Source organism: Aristolochia californica, unplaced genomic scaffold (genome assembly GCF_029961685.1).
Source record: "Aristolochia californica isolate CCGP_79_NKW_82.1479 unplaced genomic scaffold, dmAriCali1.0.hap1 SCAF_8, whole genome shotgun sequence".
Classification (NCBI taxonomy): Eukaryota; Viridiplantae; Streptophyta; class Magnoliopsida; order Piperales; family Aristolochiaceae; genus Aristolochia; species Aristolochia californica.
Window position 1 is genome coordinate 40,680,267 of NW_027182279.1, and position 21,323 is coordinate 40,701,589.

Sequence of the window (21,323 nt, forward strand, 5' to 3'; positions counted from 1 at the left end):
CTCTCTCTCTTTCTAATCTAGAATTTCATCGTTTTAGTCAGTTCGAACGGTGATTTACAGTATGGATGGAATTCGACAGGAACATGTAACGCAGACATGATTTGAAAAGAGAAGAGTTAGTTTTCTAGCTTTGCGGAAGGCTTTAATCGATTTTTGTCTTCCTTTTATGTTCATATTTACGTGCATGCATGTTTCGATCTATGGTATTTTAATATTATGATTCAGGAAGGAAATTAATATCTTTTTTTTTAGATAATTGTACAACCTCTTTTTCTTCTTCGTCTTCCTCTCTCTCTCTACTTCTCTACCCAAAATGATATAGGATGGGAAGAGCTAGTTTAATCTCTTTCTCTTTCTCTCTCTCTACCTCTCAACCAAAAATGATATAGGATGGGAAGAACTAGTATGATTTTCTATCTTCCTTTATGTTCATATTTACGTGCATGCTTGTTTCTACCTTATGGTATTTTAAGATTAAGATCCAAGAAAGGAAATTATGTCTTTTTTAAATTATATAATGTATTCTTAGTATATGTTGTCAATTCCATGTGGATGTTAAATTCTCTTCTTGGTTTTCTTCATTTTTTTCCTGTTAAAAAAAATGTAATTTGGCTTGGAAGGGGTGCTTATTATGGTTAAGGGTGGGCATCGAGTCGGGTTTGGCGGGAACTTGACCTAACCAGAAAAAACCAGGGAAGGAGTTACATTTCCACCCCGCAGGGTGGGGGTGGAAATGGAAGATAAACCCCATCGGTTTCGGGTCAGGGACGGGTTTTGTGAACCCAATCCACAGGTTTTTATACCTGTAATTCCCCCTTCTTCTTTTTTAAATGACATAAGGTTTAATAAACAAAAGAAAGTAATTTCTTAAGTTTAGTCGGGGTATTTAATGAACAAAACTTTTATTTCAAAATACTTTTGACTTAGATGTTTATACTTGTTTATTTAAAAATAAATACTAAATATTTTTCCGAAGAATAAAAAAAGTTAACTAAGGGCATTTAAGGAAGAAAAAATCGGGCTTCGAAATTGAAACCCTTATTTATAGGCCAGGTCAGGGATGGGGGGAACGGGGTATTCACTCTGCTCTAGAGCACAATAAGACCTACATTTAAGCTAACATGAGACAATATCAAGGTCATCTATGAAGGTCATTTATGCCCACCTAACCTAAATTCCTTTGTAGACTTGTCCAATGCAAAATGAGAGCCAAATAGATTAGATAGCTAAGGGGGCAATATGTCTTTAACTCAAGCAAGAAAAAAAACTTGTTAAATAGTGTAGATATTCATGCATGATTTAGTAGATCCTTTTTTTCTATATAAGCTTATTGAGTAATTCCATTATTTGCTTACAAGGTAACAAATAGTCCTTCATGTACAAGTGAAGGATTACTTCAACCATAGGGTTATTTTTTTATTCCTTTTATCAAGAATGAGCTTTTGGGGAATTTTTGGCTCTTTTCTTCGAAATAACACATTAGTTAAATCAGATCGGTTGAACCATGTTGTATTCGAATCAATTGCGAAAGTAAAACTTGAAAATGAGAGATTGAGAGAAGCGAAAAATGGGAATTTTAGTGAAAGATGAATTCATTTTATAAATTACATATGAGTAAGAAACCACTTTGAAATTTGTATGAGACATACAAGAATTGAATTAAAGATTTTTATAATTTTTTATAATAAATTATTTAAATAAAGAATCAGTGATAAATAATTATTAATGATAACTATCAAACAAAACCAAAATGGTCAATTAAGTGTAACTGATTTTGCCTAATCAAATAATCTTAGTCGATCGATGCCTATTTGTATTTGTAATGCCTCTTATTTTGAGAAAACACGTATAATATAAGACATACTTTTATCAATTTTTTATTACCAATAATTTTTTATTTTTAACCTCTTTATTTTGTGAAAACAAATAAATTATGACATTTATGAAGTTTTTAAATTAAATTTCAATGATTTTTAGTGCATTTTTCTAAAATTTTCCAAAAAAAAAGTGGAAAATTTTCCCATAAAATTAAGGAAATTTTATAAAAAAATAAATTTATTTATTTATAAGTTTTTAAAAGTATTTTGGAATTAAAAAAATTACCCCTGAGAAAATATGTTTGGTCGTTTTCCCCGGTCGGTTTATTGGCACCGTCCAGCGTTTCTCTAGTACGTGCTCATTAATAAAAAAACAATTTCTCTACGCGTTTCCCTTCTGTCTCCCTCTCCCCTCCCTCTCTCTCTCTTTCTCTCTCGGTTACCTCTTTTGTGCCAGGTCTTCGAATTTTACTCCTTCGATCCCCGCGGCGATGGAAAACTCCAGCTTGATCTCCTGCGAGAAGCTCGATCGGGTCGCCAACTGGGTCGGTACCAGCGTCGCTTCCGCCTTCTTCGCCTCCCTCGAGCGCTGCTCCTGCATCAACCTCAGCACCACCGACCCTGAAGACGAGGAAGAGGCCAAGGACCGCCCCTTGATGCTCACTAAGCCCATCGTCCACGACGCCCCAGATAGTAACCACGGCGAGAAGCTGCCGCCCGTCTGATCCCATCCCCTTTCGTTATAACTCCTGATGATCTGGTCTGTGCCCTTGGGTTTCCCCCGGAACAAATTGTGAATTTGGGGTTGTTTTCGGTTTTACAGATTAGGGTTGTTGTCTATGTGTCATGGGTCTCATGTGGGATTCCTGTGCTATTACGGGTTTATGTTGCTTTCATGTGTAAAGAAAAGGGAAGCGTGTTGTTTTTAAGTTTTTGCTTGGTACTTTATCGTAGTCTGGTATATCAATTACGAAGGTGATATCTTGTGGTAAAGAGGTGATGGATAGGAATTTTCCAATTTATTATAGATCTTTTGGTGATGAATTGTGCGGCTCCTGAATAATAAATTTTTGAATCTTTTTTTTAATTTTTAATTGAAATTAGAACCAATATGAATATTTGAAAGGCTTGTGTGGTTTCTGCATTGTTATTTATCTGTGAGGAATGGGAAATTACCTATGTATGGGAAATTCTTGGAGTGAATTACATCTATTGTTTACAGAGTTGCAGGTTTAGGGGTTTCATGACTGATGATTTTGTTTGTGTTTTGCCATTTTCCTATTATTTTTTCTGTCTATTTTCTGGTAAAGTCGAGGTTGCTTGAGAACAAGCAGCAATCTTCTCGTTTAGTTGACTTCTTTTGTAGGTTAAAAACATGGCAAGTGTGGGCTATCTTCTTGTCTATTGGTGTTTCGAAATGATTCTTTTTAAAAATGGAAAAGGAGAATTCCTTTAATGGGATTTGAAACTGGTGGCCTGGGTGAAGGCAAGGTATCCTAACTGGAACTAGGCGACATTGGACTTGTTTAAATGGAAATCAGCACTGTTGGATTGATCTTCTGGTCGTAAATTTATTTTTTTAGGAGAACCTCAATTATATTCTGCAAGGAGTAATTTTAGGAGAACAATTTTTTTCAGGAAATGTTTAATTGATAAGATTTTAGGAAAAAATATGGCAAATGGGTTGTGTTATCTAACTTTTTTCTTTTTTTCTGGAATGTTGATTGCACTGACACCCCTTCAATAGTCGTAAATTCAGTATGACTTGATCCCATGATCTCACTCTAAGCGCCCCATGTGTCCATTAAGCCATAGGCCCAATTCCTTTTTATTATTTTTTTTTAAGAAAAACCATTAGGCCTATTTTTTTTTATGCCAGAATACTTCGTTGAGGACTGCAGTCTCAGGCTGTGCAATTTAGGAAGGTGAAGCACCTTATCAGAGGTTTTACTTGATTATATCTGAATTATTTTGCGTCCAACAGTATGCTTAAACAGCCTGTTAGCAGGGTTTTCACGTAACTAGATCTGTGATTTGTTCAGAAACATGAACTTGTTTCCTTTCCTGATTTTTTAATGGTGGGGGACAGAATGTTGATGCATTTCATTGGTTCCCAGAGGATGATATTCTATAGTATCTGGCATGTGAGGTTGCATCTAGTCTATGATAATTTTGATGGGCATATTTTATTTCTTTTTCTATGATAGAGATATTCTATGCATTACCGCTATCGATTAGAACTGCTTCATATGTGTTTTTTTTCTTGTTGTTCTTTAGACTCTTTTTACATATTGTTCTTTTACTGGAGCAACTTAAACTAAAAATTTGGTCAAGCTGCAAGAAGAGGGTGACCATTGATTTTTACATAGAAATTTTTAGTGCATTGCAGATAAGCTGGAACCACACGCCTAAAAATGCTAATGGTAGTTTTGACACTTTGGCCAGGGATTATGTCTCCTTCTAGCACCTTGCTTTTGGGAATTTGCTTCCCACACCTGTTTAATTTTCTTCTGCTTTTCTTATCATGTGCTTGCTGTATTTTCTCCTTAGAGAGTTCTTCTCTATGGTATTGTGTTTTTCATTGTTTTCAAAGAATAAAAAAACACAGTTTTATACATTGTACTCTTTCAATGAGAAGCAGAAAAGTATTGCTGTCTATATATCATTCTGGTTTGATGTAATACATTTTCTGGTTATCTTTCTTATCAAGATCCTCTATTCGGTTGAGAATGGAAGTTTTTCATTGTGATCTCTTCTTCTGGGTAATCCAGTTAGTTTCACTCTTCAGACAGTCTAAATTGTTCGAGCAAGGAGGTGATATATTATAGCCAATGGTTCACTAAATGCTTTCTTGTTTCCGGTTGTTGTGTTCTTCTTATTTTTCTGACTCTAAAGCTTTTTCAAGAACAAGCAGAAAGTTGATTGATCAAGGACAACTATAACTAGCCTACTATGATAGTGAAGTGAAAGATTTTTCTTTAATACAAGATTAAACTTTGTGGAGTCTAAGCTAAGATGCTGAGAAAGAAAGTTTGCACATGGTATGAAACTGTGCCATTGCCAAAATTATTCATGTTTATGCTTAACCATACTCTCTCTCTCTCTCTCTCATACTCTCTCTCTCTCTCTCTCTCATACTCTCTCTCTCTCTCTCTCTCTCTCCTGTAAGAGATGGTGATTGCATCTATAAAATTTCTTTTACGATTTTTCCATGTCTTCCTTGCAAGTACTCAGTTTCTCCTGTAAAAAAAAGTAAGTGTTTACCTCTGTTCTATAAATGCACGAGTGATTCATGGCAGATTACATGCATTTGGCCATCAATTTCCTAGTATTAATCAAGCATCTATATAAACTTGATTGAGATAAAGCTGTTCTCATCTCCTAAAAATTACTGCCTCCATCATGCATCTGAAATCGCCACTCACTTATTTTGCTCTCTTCCTTGGCAATGCATTTAGCTTCCATGTTTCATTAGGGAAAAGATGATTTCTGCAACCAATTAACAATTGAGCTGTTGTTAATCATTAGACTCTTTACTATTTAGTGTTAATATCCCCATAATCCTGAACTACTATTAGAGCAATCATAGAATAATAACTCACATAATTCATCGCAAATACGGTATGTAAATGATTGTCGAGGCCGTCTTAAACTAACAAAACCCTAGCTGTTAATCGTTAGAATGTTCGTTGCTTCGTATTAACCTACTTATAACTCCGGCAATTGCTCGATCTAGAACCGAAACTGTTATTATAGAGGATAATACAAGAATAATTTTCTGAATTCATCACACTTGTGATAAGTAAATGAGGATTGAGATTGTCTAAAACTAATTAAGAAAACATTGAGAAGAACATCATTCCAAATGTGAAATTCATTAGATGAAGTAGAATGATCAAGGAGGATAATTTGCAGTAATCTTTACATAGAAGATTGAGTTTCAGTCTATAACATCCAGTCCCTAACTGTCGTCGAATCGCTTAACTGTTACATCGTAATGTAACACATTCAATTTTTGGATCTCTTTGTAAAATGTAATTAGAGTATAAAACTTTCAGTAAACAATAAGATCAAATTCTCTAATGACATTGGTGTTTGAACAAAGTAATCTCCCCTCCAACACACAGACAAGATCGAAAATTTGCAAAAAAAATCTCTAAAAATATTAAACTTCAAGAAATGACACAAAAATGGTGATCGAAAAGAAAAGAAAAACAGAAGTATGAGGTTTTTTACTGAAGAAAAATATAAAAAAGGGAAGAAATGTAAAGGCTATATTAACAAAGAAATTTGTACAAAATGAGAACTGTGTTGAGAGATCATCTTCTTCATGCAGTTCGTCTCTTTTAATCTTCATTTCTTCATTTCTTCTTCTAGTGTAGTCTCTTCCCCGTCATTCTTTCTGCCGAGTTTAGTCCCCTCCGTCCCTCCAACACACCAGCATGAAGACACAGCGTCGGATTATGTAAAACCGTGCCCTCTGCTCCTTCAAAACCCTAAAACTACTAACCTTAACCCTAGCTTTCCTCCACAGAGAAGAACCAGACAGCTCCATGAAAATGCTCTCTGCAACTCTTCTCTCTCAACTCCTTTTCTGGGTTTTCATGGACGAAGCCTTCATCGTCCCTTCCTGCTTATATACAGTGCCTTCTCGCAGCCATTTGGGCTGTAAATGCTAATCCTGTTGAAAATGGAAGGTTCTGCTGTTTGCATGAACCAGGACGAAAGCCAGGGAACCCGTTTGGTGTACCCAGGTGTCGGCTACGTTATGGGGGGCCCGGAGTTTCCGTTACGGTTCCCTGAACAGGGGATGATTACGAGGAAACGCTGCAGAAGTCACCCTTGCATGAGCTGTTATTTACAGGGATTACAACTCCTATTTCAATGGCGGTTTAATGCTGAGGAGACTTAGGTGACTGTGATTCAATTTTTTTTATTTTTTTTTTCACGGGGATGATCGGAACGGTGAGAATTCTTCATGAACAAGGTTTATAATTTACCATTTAGTGGGAATTGTTTTGAGCTTTTGCAAGACTTTTTGAGTAGTAGGCAAGAAGATGTACATATGATTGAAGAGGTGGGAGTTTGCTAGGTTTCTCTTAAAAATGCCCTCAAATTAGCTAGTAATTGTATTAAAAAGTCGTTAAATTTTTAGATATTGGAGTTGTTGTAAGGCGAGAATAATTTTTAACGAATGTATGTGAAAAATCGGAAAGGAAGAGTCAAGTTAGGGTCAGGTTGCTTGAATTGGTTGCAATTATCAGTGTCATCAGAACCAGATCGGACTATAATTAGGTTAAAATGTTCTATAAGATATTAGGGTTTTTTTTATATATTAAACATCATGAGAGTAATTTTAATGTCGATAAAAGTCATTAGGTTTTTGTTTTTTAGGGAAAAAATATTTTCTTTAACAGTATGAGGTAAAACTCGATTCATTCTAATTAATTAACCAGACTAAGATTATTCACCTCTCTAAACTTAACAAAGACTAACTTCATAATTTAAAATATTGAAAATTTTAATATCTCCAAATTATATATTAATATATTTAAAATATTCAATTATTTAAAATATAAAAAAATTGAATTATTTTTAAATATTAATAAATTTGTATTATTTAATCAATATAAATTATTTTTTATAGTGTTTGTTACTACTTGCAGGTTTTGTTTATAACCTTGTCATTTTTTAGGATGTGATCAGGAACACGAATGAACAGCCATGATTTCATCAGAATTGAAAACCCAGCTTCTTCTTGAAATTTTCGTGAGTTTCAAACAAAATAGTAGCAAAGAGATCAATTACAGAGAACCGAGGGTGGCTCCTGTAATTCTCTTCACATCCAATGGCAGCCTTGGTCTCCTGTAACTTGGTCCGTTGCACCGAAACAAAGCAAGAACGATCCTTCTGCATTTCCGTTTCCTGGCTGGAGAAACCGATTAATTTTTTGCAGGAATCCCGCGATATTCGACTGGGTTTCGTTTCTTTCGGGCGACTCTGATCTGACAAACTGTCTGCATCTCTTCCAAAAAACTGCTCCCTGTCTTCTCCCTTTCTCTGACAGAAACTTCTCTGTTGGTTTCATTTCTTCTGTTCCCTTCATTCCTTTATTTCTTCGCTTTTCGTCGTGATACTGGAACTAGGAGCGACTGAGCCAGCCTCACGCTTATCTGATCTGCATGTAAGAATTCAACTGGTTTTTCTTTTCGTGCTTGAAGTTTTAAAGTTTCTTAGCTCTACCCTTTTGAGATTTCTGAAATAACCACAGTTGTGAGACTGAAAAATAGCTTTTGAAGAACTTCAAAAGAAACAAATTGTTGTGGAACCTGTGGTCAGATAATATGATATATTTTTAAACAGTAAAGAATGGACAGGCGGACGACAGGTGAACGGGACTGTATCCATGGCGGCAATGACCTTGGTCTCTGTGAGGATTTACCGATCGAAATCTTCTCTCGGTTGTCGCTGAAGCCTCTCTTTAGATTCAAGTGCGACTCCAAAGCGCTTGATTGGGAGACTGATGGGAGTCTCTCCCGGAATTCTTTACGAAGTTACGATGGTACAGTCGCCAAAAAAACACAAAAAACAGCAGCAGAAGCAACGGCAAGGAGTTTTTGGAGATGGGTCTCGATTTTTTTGCCGTTTTATCCTGATGTCACCATCGTTCACTGCTGTAATCGGTTGCTGCTCTGCCTCAGCAGCGAGAGAAATCGCCGTGCTTCTGCAGTCCTGCTGAGTATATAGGAAAAAAAAAAAACAGAAACTTTTTAACAGCGAAATTTTTAGGGTTTAAGATTTGGGTTTAGGGGGGTTAGTCAGCAAAATTAATTTAGTTTACAGAAGCACTGTTCTAAAGTAAACGTTTATTATTTAGAGATTCAATTATTAAATAATCTGATTTAAACTATACATTTATGATAAAATAAATATAATATATTATATAACCAATTTAAAGCCTAAATTATGATTCAAAGTTAAGGGTGGTTTAGGGCGAAGATTAGTGGTTGTATTTCCTGAAAAAAAGGCACTAACAGGACCTTAAAGATGCAAATGGTTACAACCTAGAGAGAATAAGCTTCGTGCTTGAACAGCTTGATAGCGGAGGGAGGGGATGTGGGTGCTCCATATTCTCAAACAGCTTGCGACTCTTTTTAAGTTTCCTCAAATACACAAAGCATGAATTGCAATACAACAGACAAGAGAAGACCATATTCTCAGAACTTGCAGTAAAAAAATACTCCACATCAATCATGGAGTTGCAAACGTAGCTTATTTTTATTGTACAGTTTGAACAATCGATAAATTTACAGAGCAAGGTAGTCATCACTTGTATGGCTTCCCATGGTTTAGATTTACATGCTCTCTTGTCACTAGCTATCAGAAGGAAAAATGCCTAACAAAATATATATTACAGGTAGATAAAACATAGAAAGGAGCCTGTATGGGCCCTCCATGACATGAACCGAGAATCTAAAAAATTCAATGTGTTGGATCAATTGATATTTTAACCACCAATGGGTTGACTCATTAAGCAGAGACAGATTAGCAGAAGAAAGTGCAAACCTCAAGAAGAGTTGGCCCTGGGCTACATTCGACTCTGCACTAGTTATCTTCATCAGGCAATAATGTACAACAACCTAGACAAGAAACAAAAATACTGTCTGTAGTTAAATAGCATTTGAAAAAAAAAAAAAAACTGGTATGGAAAGAGAAGAGAACTCCTCAATTTTCCTGCTTTAAGCCTTTTTCAATTTGTTTAGACACCTAGAGACAGTAGGTACCACCATGCCTTGTTACTATCTATCGAGCAGCTAAAGGTACATGTGTACTCAACATTCAAAAAAAAAAAAAAAATGCAACAAAAAGTGAAATTCACCAAAAAAATACGCGATGTCATCAGAATCAATCAGATATATTACAAACACAAATTACTTGAAGAAGATGTTCCCTATATTTTCTACCAGCATGTTAAATAAGATCAAAACAAATAGGTAGATGTGCTCACCAATTTTGGCAGACCATATGACTATACTCCAGACTTAGTTCAGCTGAAACGAGTTCAATTTTTACTTTTACTAGAGATTCACATCAGGGGAACTGCGTGCAGTATTGGTACAATCACATTTGGTATTGGCATTCTCCCTTTCCATATCAGGCTCATTTTGTACTCGCCTTTCTAAAGATTTTACTGCAAAATCTTTTTGAGCTTGTTGAAGATTGTGATGGGAAATACTAAGCTGCTCAACACTGAGGTTGTCCCAACACCCTGGTCTCATGCTGTAGCTTCCACACCTGACTTCAGGTCCACCATTAAATCTGGCAGATCTTGTTTTAGAAGTCTCAGTTCGTAATAATCTTGAAGTCTCACGTCCTCTTTTCCGTAAAATTGATGGTATGTTTTTAAAATTCCTTGCTGCATTCCTCAATATGGACTCTGGACTGCTTTCTCTGAAATAATTATTTTCTGTACTAACGTGTGGATCAGAATAAACTGGATTCTGTTCCAGTCTGTTGCAACTTTCCAATGTTTTAAAGTCAGAGAATCTGACATCCCAATTTGTCAAATTAACTGGATTATACCATAAACGGCCAAATTGTGGATCTTCAAATTGTTCAGGGGTACGAGGAACTTTATTGCAGGCCCCACTCTGAATGGGATCACAGGATTCAACTGCATGTAAGATTGAAGTAGTACTGGCAGCACCAGAATCTGTTGCATCACATGATCCACCCATACTCTTCTCTATAAATAGCTGAGACTCTTCAACAGTGTTGCAATCCTTTTTAGGAACAGAAGATATAATATCCACATTCTCTTTGTTCCTTACCCAACATTTTGAGCTTTCTGAAGAAAGCTTTGTTTCAACCATGGAAGAGGAAGAAGACAGTGAATGAGTAAAATGCCCAAGTTGTAAGCAAGATGGATCAGCTTCGTCACCAGGCTTGTGCACAAACTTTTCCGGTGTATGTCTAAGGTCAACATCAGCTACCAAAATGGTTTCATTGGACTTCAGAGTCAAGCATGCATCAGAGCCATCAGGAGGCTTCAAGGACAAGTTTCCTCCAGATTCATCAGACAAATTTCCATGTTCTTGTCTTGTGCAGCTTTGGCTACTCATAACGGCATATGTGTTATCCGTGTCCTTTTCTAAATTCTCCAAATTCTTTGTCCCTTCAGAAGATTCCAAAACTCTTACCTGAGGTGGACTCAGACTGGTATGCTGCTTTTCCCCACTAGTAGCTGAAGGAATTGGACTGTCTAGAGAAGCAGCATCACCATTGAAACAACCTCTCAGCTCACAAGAGACAGATAAATCTCCATTGTGTTTACAAGCTGTAACTCCCTTTCCTTTTAATGCGTTGTGAAAATTATGAGCAACACATGGGATTGAGCCGAGAAGTCCCGTAGCTATATATGAACACAATTTCTTCTTAACAGAACAATTCCAATGATTTTTAATAGAGTTATCAGCCCTGTGAAGCCAAGAATTACACAAGTAAATATTGGAAAATGAATAATCCAAAAAAAAGAATTGGCAGCAGATAAATATGCATCTTTCAATGTTGAAATAAGCATATGCCAGTCCATAAATGAATGATAAGCTTGTAAAAATGAGCAAAAAAAAAAACATTTAATAATGCTATAACTCAAGGCCATGTGACACCTTCCTGGCAGAAACCTTGCTATCTCAGCCCATTTATTTCCATATATTTGATGGGCACGAATAAGAGCAACCTCCTCCGCCTCGGTCCATGCATCTTTCTTTATAGCAGGGTTCAGATGATTGTGCCACCTGATAAATTCAATTTTAGTTTCGTAACGAGACAAGTAATTGTTCTTAAATAAAGATGCAGTTGATTACAGTGACTATTAAATCATATCAAGAAACATATTTTGATTTTTTTTAAATGAAGAAAAACAACAAGGCAACAAGGACAATAAAGGTACCTTTCATTTTCAGAACACATTTTGTATATTCAAGCAACTAGCAGTAAACCTGAACTTTTATAGACAGAGGACCACGTTAAAATGCTTTTGGTCATAAATTTTTTTTGCACGTGACAGTTATGTTTTAGGTTTACCGACTACTGTAACACCTAAATCCTAAACACCAGGCACATGACAAACATGAACCCTAAAACTGTACTAAATCCATAATGCTGATGCACAAATTCAACCATTTGGAGGAAAATGACATACACTGGTGCTAACAAGAGTGAGAGGGAGGGAGGTCATCACCTCAAAGAGTAGCATCTACCTTACCTTTCCCGACATTGCTTGCCAATGCGGCCAGGTAAGGACTTTGCTATGAGAGACCACTTTTTAGAGCCAAGCTTGGCAACTAACTCAATGATTCTATCATCTTCCTGAACATCAGAAAATCATATGCCTAGTAAGTATTAGCACCATAGTGTATACCACATATTTGGCAACATAAAGAAATGCAGTGTGATGCTATAGGAAAAAATTATATGCATATATATATATATATATATATATATATATATATATATATAGAGAGAGAGAGAGAGAGAGAGAGAGAGTTTAAAAAATAAAATGGAAAAAGGAGAAAGATAGCACCTCTTTAGTCCAAGGTCCCTTAATTAATTCTGGATTAAGAACTTTCTGCCAACGATGCAAACACTGAACATCCGTTCGACCGGGGAAGGATTCAGCTTTTACAAAATCATAAATTTGAAGTGTTAACTTGAGAATAAATGGTAGCAAACTAATTACGGCGAAAATTTCACCAGTTGGTCAAACTCGAGAAACTCAAAGTGATTCATACCTATTTTCTTCCAATTTCTCCCTCCATAAAACTGAACCGCTTTAATTAGATTGTTATCCTGATCCACGTACAAAAGAAGAAGTCAAGATAGTAATCACTATTCGAAAAATTATTAACATCTCAGGAAAATTTAAATAAAAATTTGTTAAGTTTAATAGTAAAGTCTAAACAAAGATAACCAGGTTAATGACTAGTTTGTTCCATGCATTCATTTCTTTTCAGAGTGACATGTTAAAATTTAACTCCCCGAAGGAAATCCAAAATAGGAAACCTATAAATTCCTCCACCTTGACCAATAAAAAAAATCTAGGTTGAGTACAAGACCTGCTAGATGCCATTCCAAAACTCAACAATAATATAGTGTACCATGAAACTACATACCTCCTCCTCTGTCCAGCCTCCTTTTGTTGATCGTCTGGCTGGACCTGTCATCCTCCTGGGAATAAGGTAACAACAGAAGCAATAAGAATATCATGTCATAAGCGCCAATTATCACTGCATAAAAATGAAGAAAAGAACTGAAATTTTAATAACACATGTAGAGATTCATGCACACCAAAAATACTAGAGATCCCATTATAGTATATCAGAAATTGATTATTTAAATAAAAGATCAAAAGTAAGAAAGCAGTAGCCGTGTCTAGCTTCGGAAGGAGGAGTTTTCAATATCTAGAAACACTGTCGGAAATTCCATGGAAGAATATCTACTGGTGTCACCAAAATCATCTTCCGTAATGTGACCTTGAATCAAAAGAATAAAGAAGAGTGAAGGGCCACCTATCTTTTATCACATTTCCTTTAATGATTTTTTCAGAAACCTTCACCAGCTTATTAATTTCTTACAAATGGAAGAATATTTATATGTCAGTTTGCATGTTCCATAATATTAAACAGAATCCAATTTCCTGGAACAAGAATAAGCTACAATAGCATCTTTAGCCAAAATCTTACCCCATATTTTAACAACTCAAGATACTGAATTGAATTGACATTAAAGGCCAGAAGTAATGAAGGCAATACCACAACTCAAAATCCGAGAATTCGGGGATGGAAGCAAGACGTAACTATTGCATCATTAAATGCTAACAAATGATCAATATCTCAAACCAAGAAAACTGGCAACTTTCCACAAAAACTACTCTGACCAAAATCTAAATAAGGTACTCTAACACCATACATGCAGCTAGCCACTCAAACAACTTAAAAAAGGACTCCAAAGTCATTTCCAATTTACAATTACCTTAATTCAAGTAAACAAAATGATGTGTTGTACATGCGCTACAGATACTTAATACATTTTTCTTCCTTATGATAAGCCAACTATCCTTGAACGCAAGGAACCTCACTTGTCTACGAAGTCCCAATATAAAAATTATGCAAACATAAAAATGATGATTAGTCCGAACATAGTTAATCTAAAGTCGTTAATTATACAAAGCATGCAACCAAACTCGCTCACAACCAAGTTACGACTAAAACATGCAAAACCACAAGGGAATCAGTCAATTAATTAGCTCCTAACATCAACCCATGAATTCTACATAACAAAAGTCCAAAGTTCAGATTGAACAACTTACTCCATAAAGAGTAAGCCGTTTCTTCAGATTTCTTACCCTTGTGGATGCTTTGAAACAGGAGTTTCAACACTACTTCCCGAAACAGAAGAACTCGAGCCCGCGGCAAAGACTTCCTCTGCCTCTACTTCCTCCATCACACTCCTTTCAACGCCAACGGAACAACCAATACTCCGCAGATTACCCTCCCTATCTAAAACATAAAACCAAAAAAAGAGAATCAAACAACCAAACCACGAAAAATTAAACAGTAAGAATCAAACAAAAAACGAATCTCACTCCGCGTAGCTCAACCAATCTCACTTAGTCCCGTACAGCAGCCGAGAAACGATACGCACCCGATACAACAGTCGAGACAGGAAACCACGCAGGTCCCGCAAGAGAATCGAGAGGATTTCGGAGCAGAGGCCAAGAAGTGAGGAATCAGAGAGGTAAGAATTAGGTTTCTGCAGAGGCCCGGATCGAGAGAGCCAACGAGGCCGCGGGAAAATGCGGATGTATTGGCAGATATATATGGCCCCGTTATTTAGCGTTTTCTTCCGTTTTCGCTTGGGACTCGTTTTAAAAATAAAAAATCGGGAAAATCTTCAATCTTCCGTAGGAAGGAAGAGATTGCGACGGCCGGAAAACTGGTAACGTTCATTACGGGACATCGAGTTCGGTCCGGTTACTGAACCGGATCGGATTCAACAGATAACCCGAATCCATCCCGCTAACCGGGCCTGAATATCCGTCCAGCAAAAACCCATGTCGGAAACTCCTTTCTCAGCTTAGTAGCCTAATGAAGTAAAGACCACGAATTTAGGTCAAATTCCTCATTTAAAGTTGGGTTTTTAAAATCTTAATTCAGATGTTAATTGTACTTGTTTACTTGATTTTATATTATTTTTTATTAAAAGAAATAAATTAAGAACAAAAATTCTTACTCGATTAGACATTAAGTAACCAATTCATTAAATTTTTATTTGAACATGTTTGAAATAAAGTATGATTAAAAATATATTTTCTAATGATTTATAATTAAAGATTGGCTATACATTAATATGACACTATTCTTAAGCTTATTTGTATAGAATAATGTGATTTTTCTATACTTTCTATTAGTTTTATAAATTTATGTCATTTTTATTATTATTTATGTATTACCATTTTATAAATAGGTAAATAAACAATATATAAACCCTTAAATATAACCTAATCTTGCTTAAACCCTAACTCATTTTTGTTTTGAATAATTATAAAATTATCCAATACAAAAAATCATTTAGTACAAAAAAATAGTTATCTCAAACGTCCAATCATAATCAACTATTATCTCAATTAGGGTTTAAGGTTTTATTATGATCCTACGGTTAAATACTTGGTTTTTCGCTATTTACAAAGCCAATCTTTTGGATAATATTAGCTAAGTACATAACATTTAGTATCAAAACAAATTCGAATCCTAAAAAAAGTGACTTAGAGGCCGGATTAAAATTACTACTTGGCTTTCCACTAAGTGCATAATAGGTTTAAGATCATATTAGGTAATATGAGACTACATAATTTTTATAGAAATAAAAATCAAGATCCCTCGTCCTCGTTGCCTTCTTTTTATAGAAAGAAAAAAAATAACTCAGATTCGGTGACTTGAATTGCTTTCTTCAATCTCCTCTGCATCACTTTTGAGGCACTGAAAATGACAATTATGAAAAAATAAAAATTATTTAATAAATTTTAATTTAAAATCTGTAATTGAGAACCATATGGCCTGCCAAATAAGATTATCGATCAGGATTATCTTAGTTTTAATCGTACTTAACTGGAAATAAGCGCTTTGGGCCTCGTCTTGAATAAAATTCGGTGACGAATAATCCCGATGACTTCCAATTCTGCCCTCGATGAATTCGGAGAATCCGAATCAGAGACCTTGCTTTTCTTCAGCACTAGCATTGGCTTTTTCAGGGGCACTTTGGTCCCTGATAATTCATGGTAGCCCACAGTAAAGGTGTAGTTCTCCTAGAACAGAAATTTTAATCAAGAAAAATAAATAAACCTCGCTGATTAATCCATTTCTAATAAAAAAAAGATTCAGATCCCGAAGGAAGGATTTCAGTTGATCGAAGCATAAAGCAAAAAATTTAGAGTGTTTTCGATCGAAGTTAACAGCCAAGAATCGTAAAAAAATGAAAAAGCCGCGTAGGTTGATCGAATTGTCATAGATTAATCTGTTTGAACTGCAGAAGATTCAAATTAGAAAAAAGAGTCACACAGCAAATGCAAGTTACTGAAAAAAAAGCGATTTAGGAGAACCTTTTATCAAAGCAGATTGATTCATTTGTTATAGAGAATATTCAGTATTTTTTGGATGTAAATAGAGAGGAATAAAAGAAGATGAAAAAACCTCGCTGATTGATATATTAGATTTACGGAGGATTCAAGATGCAAATAACTAACGAAGATGCAAATTATTGAGACATGGGGAAGTTATTTGAGAGAAGGAGAATAAAAGGGACCGACCTCGGAAGAAATACGGCACAGACGGCCGATCTCAAGGTTCTGGAGCTGATCACCGACAGAGGCCTGAGCTTCAACGACGCCCTGGAGTTCCACGATCGCCCACTCCGGGCAGTCTCCTTCTCCGCAGCTGCACTTTACCCGAATCTGCATCGCTGCAAGTAACACAAGTCGAAACTCGAAAACGAGACGTGCGCGAGAGAAAAAGCTGACTTGGAACGCGGGAAATTTGGCAAATTCTCCCGCCAGGGAGGCGGAAAGAGGGAACTTGTCTCTAATTTGTGATTGGTCAATTCAATTTCAGTGTTCAGACCCGTCGAGTCGACTCGGTTCGAGGATGAGGTCAGATCATGATTCATGGTTAGACTCCCACTTCTACTCCGGATAATTCTTCTCATACGATTTTGCCCCGAGTTTGCCAAAGTGGGATTGTCCAACTCAAAATTTTTAGGTGTCTGAGTCAACTCGAATTTTTCAGGTGCCGGAATTGGGTCATGTTGAACCTAGTACTATTCGTTCGAGCCACGCCATCAGACCGATTTGAGTCGAGCCGCGACAGGTTTGGCTCGGGTGTGGCTGTCCAAGTCCTTTCGCCGCGTTTTCCACGAGTACAAGTAACTCTGTCAACCTCTCGTTCAAATGCTCGGTCCGAGGATCCGCGAGACACACACAGCGAGAGTGACGATTCGAATCGCGCGGTTTGATTCGAAGATCGGAACAGGATGCGGGAGGGGACGCTCGAGGTTCTTCTCGTGGGCGCCAAAGGCCTCGAGAACACAGATTTCCTATGTAAGTTATCAACGATTCATCAGTCTTCTCATTGCGTAAAATGTTTCGTGCTATGACAATTCTGAGTATTCGCGGTGGGATTTTCTAGTGAGTCACTTGTTTGATCCTTGGTGATCCTTGTTTCGATTTTGTATCTGTTCTCTCTTTTTATGGAATTGGAAATTGTCAGCATGGTGAAGAATCGTGCTTGAGCCATTTCCTTCGTTGCTGGTCAAAGTTTTTTTTTTTTCTTTTTTGTATGGATTTTGAAGAATGATATAGTTTGATATCTTTGTGATCGGGGCATTTCCATTTGTACCTCTGGACTGTGGACTTGTGATGACAGTCGGTTAGGACTAGAACTATTTATTCTTTTGATCGTTAATGCAGCTCGAGGTTTATTTTAGGGGATGGGAGGATCGGCTGCGAATCTTTTGGTCTATTCAGCAAGAAAATTTTTAGACCAAATCGACTTCTATTCAGCTAGAAGCTTTTTAAGATTTTTATCTGTTCTCTCTGTTTTGTTGTGTCTTCTTTGCATGAAATGGAATTTTGTCAGCATGGTGAAGAATCTGTTTGAGCGATTATTTCATGGCTGATTCGGCTTGTTTTTCATATAGATTTTGAAGAACGATAGAGTCTAGGATGTTTGTGAGTCGAAGCATTTCCGTATGTACCTCTGAACTGTGAGCTGTGGACTTGAATTGGCAGTTCGGTAGGACAGAGTCATTTATTCTTTGATCGTTGGTGCAGCTCGATTTTTTTCTTGATATGAGAAGATCGGCTGCAGATTTAGCTCTCTCCTGGTGGAGGATTTTTATGACTATATCGAGGTTTTTGATCTCCAGGATTAGCACTCTAAAGTAGGGAAGTAGATGTAACTTGAAGTAATCCAAAGATCCTTTCTGAAGAATGTTTCTACTAATGTCTTTGACTTTTTAAGGACATGTAAGAGTTCTCATTATGGATATCCGTTATTTCTCCATCCAGGCAATCTTCCTTTTTTTGTCTTGTTGTATTTTTTGGGAAACTTTCTCTGTAGAAAGTGCCGCAGTTAATTTCGTTCTTTCCTTCTTATCTTCATCGTTGCAAAATGGATTGCATGTAGAACTGTAGATCCATAATTTTCTCCGATGTCCTTCACTATATAACTAATGAACTCATCTTTATCATCTCTTCTTACACTCCGTTCTGTAAGTTCTAGTCACTGCTTCTTCTTTTCTTTCGGACGTGTTGTCTAAAGACTTTTGTTATGTTTGTAAGATAATGTCCAATACCTATACTTCGTAACTAAGACCGTTTTCCGTGCGAGCACTTATTATTAGTGTGTAGCTCTCTGCTTCAATTTGCTCGGAAATGTTCAATCTGTGATCTGATTTAGTATTTCTATTTCCCTTCAGTTCTTGTTAAGCTTTTTGCACGATTACATTAATGAGGTTTTTCTCTCAAGAGTTGTGTATTGCAGAGTTTCCATCCAATTCTTTTTCTGTCTTTGTAACATAGATTAAGCTTCCTCTTAAAGTCTCTTGTGTGACTCACCGTTTAAATTTTGGGTTTCCGTTAATTGCTAGCTATGTATCTCTGAAGCTCTAGATTTAGCAACATTCAATGAAGCACATGTTTCCGATAAATATTAACAAGACACTGAGATGTAAGTATCATTTTCTTGAATATTCTAGTTACCACTTCTCTCTCTCTCTCTCTCTCTCTTTCTCTCTCGCTCTCTCTCTCTCTCTCTCTCAGCCAAGATCCTAGTTGTTGAAAACCGTGATTGTAATAAATGTATACCTAGAATATGTAACTTGTCCTGTATGGCAACCAATAAATATCCTTAGCACACACAGGGTCTAATTTTCTGTTGTCATCATTTTTTTAATGCTTACTGTTCGTTTGAGTTGATTTGATGAACTACTTCAATTGGTTTAAACAATTTTACATTATCATCATTGTTTTGGATCCCAGCGTATTATTACTCCTTTTTTTTTCTTTTATTCTGTTCTTGTCCGACTTGATTTGAGAAGCCTGAAAGATCACTTTCCCTATCTCTCTCTTACCCACACAGACAGATGATATTAATTAAGGCTATGAATTTGAAGCTGAACTTCGGGATCAAAATCATCATAGATATGTCTTACTCTCAGACACACACAGATTATTTTTCTTGCTGCTCTCTATTCGTTATTATGCCTAAGTCACCATTCATAACCATTAATTTTGAGGGTAGGTCAAAATAGGAGCAGTTGCTACTATAAATTATGAACGTTATTTATTAAGACTGTTTGCTTTTTGGAACAGGTAACATGGATCCTTATGTTATTCTCACAATCACCTCTCAGGAGCAGAAAAGCAGCGTTGCATCAGGTTTGCTCCTGTCCATAACAATCTGTAATTGCTCAATTTGTCAGTCCTGCATCTTATTAAAATACTTATTAAGTTCTGAACTAAGGTTGAAAGAACCAAGAACCACGGTCAGATTAAGTTGGATTTAAGAGTAGTAGATATTGTGAATGTCATTTTTGGAGTGGATAGCTCCCTATTTTCTTGTTTCTAAGTTGTCTAGTCTGCTTTATGTGTCCATCTGATGGCTTTAATGGATCTTTTCAAGTTGCACAGTTTCTCAGTATCTTTTAAAGTATGAAAAAATATGATATTCTTTGTATGAAGATGATTTTTTAGTGAAGTACTCATTTACTGCTGGGAAAATGTTTTTGTTTGAATTTGGTGCTGTTTAAAAACCTTATTTATATTAATTGCCACAATATTTTCTTAACTAGATAATGACCTTCAACAATTTATGTCATTTGTCAGTACTGTGGGTAGTACTGGTTCTTTTTAATATCTGCTTCTCTCAGATCTGGGGCCAATGCAGCTAAAGGAAGTGATCTTGAATGGAATGAAACCTTCATGTTTACTGTTTCTGAAGGAGCTTCTGATCTCAAAATCAAAATAATGGACAGTGATGGTGGCACTGAGGATGATTATGTGGGTGAAGCGATGTAAGAATGCCCTGCTTGTAAACTTGATACAGTTTCAACTCTTATTCTAAACTTGTTACTGTACCATGTTAAATTGTATAGAGCAAATGCTGATGTTTTTTGGTAATAGTTTAAGCAGACATCACTGTTATTAGAGTCTTCTCCCTCTCTCTCTTTCTCTCTCTTTTGGCTCTATTGACTTCGTTTGCAGGATTTCATGATACATGCACAGCATTCCTTTAGAGCCATTGTTTCTCGAAGGAGATATTCCACCAGCAGTTATACAATGTTGTCAAAGAAGAGGAATATCGTGGAGAGATCAAAATAGGTCTCAAATTTGTCCCTGAGGTACATTTGCTCTCCCATTTCTCTTTATTTAACAGTGCACAAGCTTCTGTGAACATTTCTAATCTAACATGCACCCTTCAAGCACTACTCATTTGATCCAAGCCAGTTAACCAATTTGCTGTTTGTAGGACTTTCTAAAATTCATATTCGCTGCGTTGTTGTAGGAACGAAATGATAGGGGATACAATGCAGCTGAAGAAGAAAACTATGGGGGATGGAATCAATCTTCTTGAGGAGAGGGAAAACCTGTTGACTTTTCTTGGACTCGCTGCTGTTAATGTGGAATTCTACGTTACACTTACATGGAGTAATATCTTTCCATCCAGCGACTTCTAGATTATTCATTAATGCAGGCAATGAATTTTTCTATCATATGCTCCATTCAGGAAGCTCCTACTTCCGCTCTCCGTTGCTTTAGGATTGTCACCATTGTTCAAGTTACGCTAGCGTAATTTTAGCCTAGTTGCAAATTTTCTACATGAAATTTATGTCATATGGTTGTAACGACCCTTGAATGATATTTATCAGCTGAATCAACTGACTAGACTGTTC

At 36.3% G+C, this 21,323-nt stretch overlaps 2 protein-coding genes and 1 pseudogene across 2 annotated transcripts; 1 reads left to right on the plus strand and 2 right to left on the minus strand.

Annotated features, from left to right (window-relative positions):
- Nucleotides 1-9,060: 9,060 nt before the first annotated feature.
- Nucleotides 9,061-14,689, minus strand: LOC137939089 (uncharacterized). The gene is made up of 9 exons (XM_068784279.1): nt 14,464-14,689; nt 14,224-14,377; nt 12,992-13,046; nt 12,611-12,668; nt 12,403-12,497; nt 12,085-12,188; nt 11,486-11,614; nt 9,826-11,294; nt 9,061-9,457 (listed from the first exon to the last, which is right to left on the minus strand). Exons 2-8 carry the CDS (start codon nt 14,319-14,321, stop codon nt 9,896-9,898), a joined length of 1,938 nt encoding a protein of 645 aa, XP_068640380.1. The 5' UTR covers nt 14,322-14,377; nt 14,464-14,689; the 3' UTR covers nt 9,061-9,457; nt 9,826-9,895.
- Nucleotides 14,690-15,690: 1,001 nt separating this feature from the next.
- Nucleotides 15,691-16,851, minus strand: LOC137939539 (uncharacterized). Its single transcript, XM_068784820.1, has 3 exons — nt 16,684-16,851; nt 15,987-16,182; nt 15,691-15,856 (listed from the first exon to the last, which is right to left on the minus strand). The coding sequence occupies exons 1-3, from the start codon at nt 16,831-16,833 to the stop codon at nt 15,843-15,845; spliced, it is 360 nt and encodes a 119-aa protein (XP_068640921.1). The 5' UTR covers nt 16,834-16,851; the 3' UTR covers nt 15,691-15,842.
- A 551-nt stretch (nt 16,852-17,402) lies between these two features.
- Nucleotides 17,403-21,288, plus strand: LOC137939559 (elicitor-responsive protein 3-like; annotated as a pseudogene).
- Nucleotides 21,289-21,323: the final 35 nt, after the last annotated feature.